At 43.6% G+C, this 10409-nt stretch overlaps 3 protein-coding genes across 3 annotated transcripts; 1 reads left to right on the top strand and 2 right to left on the bottom strand.

The window, feature by feature from the left end:
- Positions 1–1867: 1867 nt before the first annotated feature.
- Positions 1868–3472, bottom strand: CCR75_000084 (uncharacterized protein; the record flags this gene model as incomplete). Its single annotated transcript, XM_067958192.1, has 8 exons — positions 1868–2057; positions 2115–2251; positions 2319–2403; positions 2471–2617; positions 2687–2808; positions 2867–2952; positions 3008–3146; positions 3185–3472. The coding sequence occupies 8 exons, from the start codon at positions 3470–3472 to the stop codon at positions 1994–1996; spliced, it is 1068 nt and encodes a 355-aa protein (XP_067817103.1). The 3' UTR covers positions 1868–1993.
- A 171-nt stretch (positions 3473–3643) lies between these two features.
- Positions 3644–8881, top strand: CCR75_000085 (uncharacterized protein; the record flags this gene model as incomplete). The annotated part of the gene is made up of 12 exons (XM_067958193.1): positions 3644–4052; positions 4135–4238; positions 4307–4428; positions 4500–4575; positions 4641–4713; positions 4814–4918; positions 4975–5110; positions 5182–5575; positions 5638–5838; positions 5901–5999; positions 6057–6291; positions 6355–8881. 12 exons carry the CDS (start codon positions 3644–3646, stop codon positions 6567–6569), a joined length of 2169 nt encoding a protein of 722 aa, XP_067817102.1. The 3' UTR covers positions 6570–8881.
- On the bottom strand, positions 6710–8887 carry CCR75_000086 (uncharacterized protein; the record flags this gene model as incomplete). The annotated part of the gene is made up of 1 exon (XM_067958194.1): positions 6710–8887. The coding sequence occupies one exon, from the start codon at positions 8885–8887 to the stop codon at positions 6710–6712; it is 2178 nt and encodes a 725-aa protein (XP_067817101.1).
- Positions 8888–10409: the final 1522 nt, after the last annotated feature.

Below are 10409 nucleotides of genomic sequence, written 5' to 3'. Positions count from 1 at the left end.
GCCAATAGTGTCACTATTGACACTCAGTATGGTGCCACCTCGGCCGACCACACTCGGTGGACTTAGACGTGCCACTCCACGTATCTCAGGGATATTGCACCCTTGAGGTCCTGGCGAACCGCCAACAGTGTCACTACTGACACTCAGTATGATGCCACCTCGGCCGACCATACTCGGTGGACTTAGACGTACCACGCCACGTATCTCAGAGATATTGCACCCTTGATGATTCGGCCTTAGGCCAACAATGCTTTCAGCATTTAGTGAATCGTTATTATAACGAGTGTCACTCGACGGAGTAGGTGCCGTTCCACTTATTTCTGCTGAGTCGGGCTCAGAAACAATGTTTTTAACATTAGAGTTTATTAACTCAGACATGCCAATGTCTAAAAGACTGACATACTCATTCAATGATCCGCGCCAAAAGCGCTTTTGTTGCCTAGCAAAGGTGGGTTCATGACTTTCCAAAACTTTGCTAGGAATATTGCGCGTGGCGCCTAAGGTCTTATACCTTTCAATTTGGCTCGACTTTTAATAACAATGGCACTTAGAAACTTTCGACCAATCGATCCATGGCTCATGGTATTCTAACCAGGCCATACCAAGGATGAGATCATATCTCGAATCCAAATCAAGGACGAGACAGCGTTCCATTCTGTCAACGTCCAGAAACTTTATACCTAAGTTCAATGGAAATTTGGGGACAGTGACACGAGTCCCAGTCGCTAAGCGAACAGTGATGTATCACCTTCATGCTCTCTAAGCGCCTCAACGTATTGTTGACTTTCTTCAAGGGAAAGGCGTCGAGCATAATTGCAAGACGCTCCTGAGTCAATTAAAATTCACCACGGCTTATCAAAGCCCTTTACAGTAGCTTGAGCGACTAGCAAGCCAGGCTTGTACTCTCGCCCCGTCCCATTGAGCACCGAGCTAATAACGGCTAGGTTCTGTTTATTCTCACCCCTTGAGTTTAAACAGAGCCTAGGTCTTCCCCAGTAGGGCGCCCCGCACCTACTGGGTATCAACGTTTTTCCACACCGTACCAGATCTCTGGTATAGGTCGGAGTTGAGCTCTATCGAGCTTTACGCGAATTTCGAAGAGGGCAGGCAGGGCTTAATGTTTCGTGCTTCCGCACATATAACATCTACGGATGGTCTTATGCTGTTCCACAGCTTGAAGAGTCTCTTCTTCTTCCTCAACAAGGCTTAAATCCATAGGTTCCGCTCTATTAGACGGAACCCATGTGCTCGAAGAGCTTGTTCGGTAGACAGGCATGCTAACGCGAGCAGAGTTAAAGTCAAACTCGGCGCGTAGCGCTATGGCAACTGCCTCTTCGAACGTAGCCGGATGAGATAACAATTCTGTCCGGGCAACGGCCTCATTGAGACCCCCCCCCATAAAGATGGTCACTACAATTGCTTCTTGCACCGGATCTTGATGCATACATGCAATGAGAGTTCTCAACTCCTGGACAAAGTCCCCTAGGGTTCTTTTACCCTGTCGAGTCGCTAGGAGCCGTGCTCGCATGCGAAAAGCCTGATCAGGCGGTGTAAACATGCTCGTCATTTGCTGTTTCAGCGAATCCCATGAAGGAAAAGCGTCGTCTATGGACGTGCTGCACGATAGTGCCCACTCCATGGCTCTACCTCCAAGTTTAAAAATGGCCATTTTGGATCAGTTATTTTAATCTAAAAACCTTACCCTAGCTAATTAAAATAGATTTTGGCGCCAGATTTATATCTGGCGGCGACCACATTTATTAGTAACTAACTATTTTAAATATAAAATAAAGGGTATTTTACCCATTAAGTAAATGTACCACAACAACGGTTCTCCAACCGATGTGTGCCCCATTACAAAGAATGATAAAGAAGAAATTAGATATTATCTCTATTCTGTTCATTGGTTCATTAGCTAATCCGAGATCTTAACAAGCAGATTACGAATGTAATACAAAGGAGTTAAAGTGTTATAATTACGTAGCATTCCTTTCTAGAACGTGACCATTAGCTCAGGATACAACTCTTTTACAGCTGCTGCCGCTTCCTTCGTCATTCTGACGTATAAAATGAGTTACACAAGAAACATCAAACAAAAGATATGGTTTGCTTACGAAGTGTAACGAAAGTCAATCTTCTTAAGGCGCTTTCGCTCGGGCACATGGTTTTCATCGTTACCAAGCTGGAGCATATTAGGATCAAGTAGCTCACTTTGTGCGCCCATTTTCGCGTGGATTGTAGCCACAATCGCCTGAAACAAGTTAAGCAAAAGCGAATAAATTTTAAATATGGCCAATTCATCCACAGAGGTGGCCTACATCCGCTGAAATGGTCTTGACACCACATAAATTTAACTCTTGCAAATTGCGAGCCCCAGAAGCAAGAAAACGAAGAAATTGATCTCTAGTCACCGACATATAGATCAATAAGTGCACTTAAGACATAAGTCAGACAATTATGAACAGCTTACGTGATCGCAACATTCCAATGCAAATATAGACGCGATATGGATTCGCGCTTCTTAAGCAGCGCAATAAGAGCTTCATCGGTAATAGCGCAATAGCCGACACTCAAGCTGTGCAGCTTACGACACTTGGCCATAATCGCTTTAATCGTTCTGCAAAATTAATCCCCCATGGACTTCCTGTCAGCGATTTAATGTATACAACTTACTCTGGACACATACTCGTCTGTCACAAGATGACCTGATATGTGAATTTTTGTAAATTTAGAATGGTTTGGATGCCGTTCAATCAATCTCGTGATACCAGTAATCGTCATATTAAAGTTGCCACCAATATCAAGGCTCTTCATAGATACGCGAGCTCGTAAATATTTCTTAACTGTTTAATCTTCTGAAACGCACCTGCAATTTTGGAGAAAGCTTCCGCAAATGATCTAGCGTTGCATCTGTTAATTTACGGCAATTTTCAATGTTCAAATCCTTAATTTCTGCGGCAGTTCAATGATTAGAATATGCTGCATCTAGCTCTAGGAATTCCCTGACCTGGACAGCTCTTCAGCAGCAACTCGATTGCATCGTCTGTGAGTCGGAAACAGCCCGAAAAATTGACAATTTGAAGCTTAGGGCACATCTCTGAAAGCTTCACATCCGATAAATGACAATGGCACATCATCAGAAACTTCTGTCACAATACATTCATCTCATCAAGGACAGCCGCACCAGCTCCACAAACACTGTCGATATTTTTGCACCAATAATCTCAATGCGGGTCATGCTTGAGTGAAAGAAGCTTCGAGGAAGCGTATCATCGCCCACCCTTCCTCCCCGCAGGAGCGCCCGGATAACCTCCTGCTTGGCCTTGTGCGTCCGCGCGTTGGCCAGTTTTCCAATGCGATGCGCTCGCTCTAAAGTATCTTCATTAATAATCACGTCCAAGTATCGTGGCGCCTTGGAAATGAACTTGAGCACCAGCTTCTCCAGCGGTGCCACCTCCCGGCGAAACGCCATACTCGACGTTAAAATTTCGCAAATATTTCTGTGGCTTAAATGAATAAATATGTACACATTGTAGCAACATTTAGTCCAAATTATTTGAGTTGCGTCTATTCCTGTTGCCAAACTGAAGTTGCTTCAATCTATCTGCTGCCATTGGCTGTACCGTTCGCCCCTCGACATATCATGAAGTTTGGCAAGCAGCTCGAGATCTCGGCAAATCCGGAGTGGCGCGACAACTATGTGCAATATAAGCGGCTCAAGCGCCTCATTAAGCGCGTGGCTTTTGAGGAAGAGAAGAAACAAACGAAGCAGAAGAAATTGCAGCAAAAGTTGGAGCACAATATTGACGATGAAGAGCTTCAAGTGATCGTTGACGAAAATCACCCGCTCCTCAAGCCCGTGGTGGATGATGTACAGGATGCAAAGGATCAGTTTTGGGAGGTGCTTGACGCCAATCTGAAGATCGTTAACGACTTTTACATAGGAAAAGTCGTCACTTTGAAACGTTCCGTGGGCGAGTTTGAGGTAATGTTGGAGAACGATAAAAGGCCCACGGGTCACGTCCACACGCGCACACGAACGCATTCACAAGGTACTCAGTTAAGTTATGATCGGAAGCCCTTTCAGCGGGTTTCGAGCGGAGAGTTGAGAATTTGTGATGACTGCTACTGTAGCGGAGCACGGGTTTGCGGCGCTACAGGAGATATACGACACCCTAGTGGACTTGCGCGCATTTGTGCAGATCAATTTCTCTGGATTTCGTAAAATAGTCAAAAAGGTGAAAATAAGCGATTTTATGTGGCAAAAGGTATCATGGCTTCTAATAGGTTGCCATTTCCACTGCAGTTTGACAAGACGATAAAGGCACACCAACAGGAAGCTTTTTTGGAGCGATTGAACCATGAACAATTTTACGAGTCTGCAAGTATTGACGCGTTGCTGAAACGCGTATTTTGTCTCACGTCAAAGTTCGTTTGATGCTGCTTCTGGATCATTGAATCACAAATTTTGACTCCAAAGATCTGATATTTGTTTATAGGGACAAACTAGAGTCTGGAAATATGGAACGTCGCATGCGGCGGATGCAGGGCGACCAACACTCGTTGCTTCGAAAGGTGATTTAAGCTGTGACCGGGAAATAACTGAGGCCTAAACACTGACTTGTCTGATTGCCTGGAAGGTAAAACTCTTGCCTTTCGGTATATCGTTGGCACTGTTTGCTATTCTAATGATCGTTCGCATTACACCTAAAGGTGAGTTAATGGATTGTTAACGCGAATAGAAATCCTGAGCTGTTGCATGGGTAACGCCATCTGTACTATATTCTTACTGTGTATGCTAACGACAGGAGAGGATGTGCAACAGCGATGCCTGGCCTTGCTCGTATTTGTTACAGCGCTATGGGTCACGGAGGCACTTCCATATTTTGCGACAGCGCTTCTTGTTCCACCGCTTGTCGTTTTCTTGCACATTTTGAATGATAAGGCGCATCCAGAGAATCTACTTACTGCTAGTACATGCCTCATTAAATTGCTACATTGCGAAGCTTATAATACTCATATGTCCCTCCGTACTGCTTACGGCAGAGCAATCTGCCAAGGAAGTAATGTCAATGCTTGTCAATCACACGACTATCCTAATTATGGGCGGGTGCGTGTAATAAAACTTTAGTGAAAGTAGCGTGAGTTGCTTGGCTAACGTCCAGTATGTGACTGCTGCAGTTACTCTATCTCTGCAGCCTTTGCAAAATGTCAGATCGAGCTTTATATCGCTGCTTTTTTGCAACGCCGATTCAAAAAGAGTCCAAATTTGTTCCTGCTGGCAATCATGCTGATGGGACTTTTTCTGTCCATGTGGATTAGCAATCATACAGCTCCTGTGCTGTGCGTTTCGGTCCTTCTTCCTATCATCCGGGATTTTCCGACGAACAGCACCTATGTCAAAACTCTTCTTATTGGCTTAGCCTTTGCCTGTAATTTGGGTGGAATGATGACTCCGATATCTTCATTACAGAATACGCTTGCCGTTTCCTTCTTAGAAAAAGCTGGATACACTGTAACATTTGGTCAGTGGATGGCAATAGCTGTTCCGTTCTGCACTGTCGGCACAATTTTGGTAAGAAGTCTGCTTTATTTTGCTTTAAAGCCTCAACTATTTGCTAACATTTCAGCAAACAGTGTTGGGCATTCTTGCTATGGGTTATGGAACCAAGCGATGCTACATACATCCCACAGATTGTATATGATCAAAAGCAAACAATCAGCAGCCTTCATGTTGTTGTTGTTTCGATGACGCTTATGACCATTTTCTTGTGGGCTTCATTTTCCGTGACAAGCGCTTCATTCGGTGACTTGGGTATCATCTCAATGATGTTTATGGTGAGTCTTTTAAATTATTTAAATACTTTCTTTGTTCAATTAATTTGTAGTAACCTTTATAGTTTATTATGTTTGGCACGGGCATGCTGAGCCAATTCGACTTCAATTCGTTCTCGTGGCATATTCTGTTTTTAATCGGTGGTGGTAACGTTTTGGGAGATGTAGGTTTCTGTCTATTTCTCCAAATTTCTCCAAATCACGTATTTGCTGTCTCATAGGCTGTGCAACGATCCGGGCTTCTCGATACGCTCAGCCAGTCTGTTATCAACGCTTTGCCGTCTGGAAACGTTTGGATGGTCACTGTCTCCCTCTGCACTATGGTGATTTGCCTTACAACTTTTGTCTCGCACACGGTTGCTTCGATTATTCTACTGCCAATTATCGTTCAAATGGCAATCCAAATTGGAGATCCACACATTCCTGTAATTTGCTGTGCTCTAGCAATTTCCGCTGGTATGGATATACTGTAAGGAGCGATCGATGCAGCGAGGCTCACGATTTATGTTTATATTGTAGCTATGGCGCTCCCATTCTCATCTTTTCCAAATATCAATTCGCTATTGGTTCTGGATGACCACGGCCAGCCGTACTTGGAAGTTAGAGATTTTCTTCGAGTAGGTGTTACTTTCTCCCTCGTAACGATGGCTTTAATAATTACGCTTGGATACGGTCTCATCGTACTCGTACTGGGATTTAACATCGAGCCAAGCCGAATGATAATCGGTGTATAGATAAAAATTGGAAACATCTAAAGAATCGACACTGTTTCGAACATTAAACAATTATAAATAAGAGGGTAAGTAAGGGCTGTACATTTGTCTACAGCAGTGCTAAAGTATCAAGTATCCATATACTTCACATTTTGCTACAACTAAAACGATCGGCTGTACTTTTTAATTTCGTTAAGTATCTCCTGCGTCGTGACGATTTCCGAATAAAAGGAGGGAGGTTGTTGGAAGCTACGTTTCACGATCTCTACAAATCGCGTATAGTATAGCAACAACTGTGTCAGCACTTGTTTTAAAATTTCCATGCCGTTTCGAAAGTTAGAAAAGTACGTCATTACGTTGCCATTCATTTTTTCAATGCCAGCCTTCCACGTCGCTGCATATTCACGCACAATCGCCTCTATCTGCGACGTGTCCACTTGCTGATTACTTTCTGTCGAAAGTCTTTCACCATTATCGAGCGTAACTTGCTCGTGCTGACGAACAAATTGTATAAGTTTCACATGAAACGTCATAAGCTCCTCCTCGACAAATTTATCACGCTGAGTGGCAAGCAATTTCTCAAACTTCGATGACTCCTCGGTGTTGACACGTCGTTCTTCGAAATGTGATAGCACAAGGTCGTAGTTGTTGATCAAAAATATGCATTTGTCCTTTGCAGTGGTGTGTTGATTCGACAGGCGACTTAGCAAGCTTAAAATCTCATCACACAATATAGCCAAATTGGTGAGCACCATGTCCTTTGCACCATTTTCATGCATTTGAGCGTTGGAAATCTTCGAGTCAACAGCGCCATGCTTTAATTGGTTATGCTTTGTGTGGAGACTCAAGCTGAGGATAGATGACGCAAACTCAGCGTAGCGTCGAATAACTAAGTGAGGATGGAGATCAATCGGACTCAACTTTTTTACATTTGCACCCTTGACGCTCATCAAGTTGAGCTCAAATACAGCCTTGAAACGTGGCCATAGCAACAAAGCCACATGGTCAAAGTATGCACCCAAACACGTTATAGAGCGCTTCTCCATTACCAGTCTCTGAGCGTACGTGATGCGTATCATAAGCAAGAGTCCAATAGCATCGTAACAGGTAAATAGATAATTTTCCAAGTTTTCTAGACATAACGATAATGTCTTGGCAAATACACGCATGAATAAGTCACGGCTGCGAAACGAAGTCTCCTGCTGGTTGTGTGGCTTGAAGAAATTAATCAAAAACAGGTATTCAGACGTAGCGGAGTCCATCAGGTGCTGTTGTACATTGCGATAGATGGCCTCATATGGTAACTTCGACCTTTCTTGCTGGGCAACATGCAAAATCAATGGCGGCGCCGATGCAAATTCCAATATATTCTCGCGTTCCGTCACTGAAAACGTATCCTTCCTTTTGCTAAGGTTTACGCGATAGCTAAAAATTCCTTTTAATGTCTGCTCATCTACCACAATAAAGTCCGCGTTGGACGCCACTTCTTCATGAAATTTCATGAGTCCTGCATAGTACGATTTGAATACATTCACCAGTGTCTTGCTCATTGCCTCGGCATAAAAATCTCTAAATTCTGCTTCTACTTCGGGCGCGTTATTTACCAAAAACGTCATGAGGTATTTCATCGGTAGCAATGTATTTTGCTGCAACATCTGCACGTTAGTCTTCGGCTTTTTGATCTCGTTCATCTTGTCTAGCAAAAATTCTCGAATTTTCGCAACAGCTCTTCCTTTCAGCTTTTGCAGCTGAGCCTTTACATCATTAAATGCGACCGTTTGGGACGGTATAAGATCAAGAATTGGTCCGGACGGGTCGGGAGCTTTTAGTGCTGCGTAGCGAAGTTTTCCATTCAAGGTCACCAAGGCATGTAGATAAGCCTCGTCTACCTCCCCTTCATCAATCGATTTAACAAAAGATGGAGAAACCGCCACCTGATCCAAATATGTCTGAAGCTTCTCCTCGGTTTCCCGGCGGTTCTTAAACTTCACGTTCATTCCGATAGACTCGTTTTGAAGATGACGAATTTCGTCACCGATACCGCCAAGATCGGCCTGGAAACCGAGTAGCATCTCCTGCATTTTAGCGAGTAGATTATCACACTCCTGAACTTCCTCATGCAACTCAACGATATCAGCAGATTTCATGACGTACTGCGAAACCGCCGCCGCCTCCGCTGCACGTAGCTCCTGCTCGATCTGCTGTGCATACTCACGAATGTCCACACCCTGGGATAATGCTTCCTTAATCACTTCATCTTGCTGAAATTGCTCAAGATAATCGTCAAGCTCATCAAAATCGATATCGCCCAGACGGACAGTTGAACCTTCCTTCGCCATGGTATTTTCCATACAGCGAACGCAATAATTTGCCGAGATGCACCCACTTTTAGATCGAAATATTGACTTTGACATTAAATTCCATGATAAGTTGATAGTCTATGACATCCTATGATACACGGAAATCTAATGAAGCTTGCAATAAATCTACACTTGACTTCACTATAGTCGTATGTAATATAAGTAAACAACGGTCATTAATAACGTCCGAAGTAATTCCTATTTAAGTTGTGCCCATCGCGGCGTCTTAAGATAACTATTTAATTTGAATAGTCGGTTCACGCTAGTTACGAACATGCTTGAAGAGGCGTGTGTGGATTCCAAACACCGCGCCGCGCGATTAAAAGGCTTGACGCTTTTAGGCCCAGGGATCATCTAGATGAATCGCAGCGCGCACAGCCGCTACCTCGCCCGCTTATCCCATTGTCCTCGTACCAGCAGCTGCCACAGCCGCAAATTCCAATGCAAGATCATAGGACGTCTCAGTATCGGACTCCCGATGTAACGGGGTGTATCGTTACATGAAATTAACAATAAAAGATTGTTAATTAATATTATCCAAAAGGTAGATAATATTTGGAGGAAATTACTTTAAATAGTAATTTCCTGAATTCTTATCCATAAATAGGTATAGACCATTATGTCTATTTATTCCGCAGACTAATCAGCTGTAGAAGTAATCAAAGAGAGTTACGAGATAAGATAGATAAGAATTCATTTACATGTTTAGTTTTAGTTTATAGTTAAGACAACATTTACAAAGATAGATTAACAAAGACACTTAACTATATTAATACAGTTTTCATTTTACCCTCTTAAGCTAACTTGCCTTAAGAGAAGTCTTCCTCTACACGTACAGTGTACGTTACTTAACGAGAGGCACCACTCACATCTGAAGCAGTGTGAAGTGGACTTGTACTGAAACAGTACAAGTCGCAGTGCCCCGTTACACCTGGTAGCACTTTGTAGTCCGTCCAAGGACCACATTTCCCACATTTAACATGGACATGTTAGATGGTAGTGGGAATACGCATCACGTTTCCCCTGAAAGCTACTCCTTTCTAAGTGATATAGAAAGGAGTGCGGTTGAACGAATGAGTTCATCCGTAGGAAACGATGCAATCCTGGCATTACTGTCCAACTTAGACAGAGATGCCCTCCATTCAACCGTCGCCAAGTTCATACAACATGAACTTGACGAGATGAAGGAAAAAGTAGCCTTGCTGAATCAGCAAGGCTCTCAACAGGCGGAACTGTTGAGATTACAACAGGTACAGACCCCTGTACCTGGGATGACGCAAACGCGTCGTCCCGAAACTCTGAAGATTGACATCTCAAAATATAGGGGAGTCGAAGAAGACTCCCTTTTGAGATGGTTTGTCGAATTAGACGATGCCATAAGGGCACGTCACATTATCGACGAGCAAATGCAAATCGCATTCGCTCAATCAAATCTGGCAGGTCGTGCCAAAACTTGGGCATTGGGCCTTAAGTTACGCGACCCATATGTTTTTGGGTCGCT

This window comes from Bremia lactucae, linkage group LG4, assembly GCF_004359215.1.
Source record: "Bremia lactucae strain SF5 linkage group LG4, whole genome shotgun sequence".
NCBI lineage: Eukaryota > Oomycota > Peronosporomycetes > Peronosporales > Peronosporaceae > Bremia > Bremia lactucae.
Note: the sequence above shows the minus strand (reverse complement) of the source record. Positions and strands in the feature narration are given on the sequence as shown.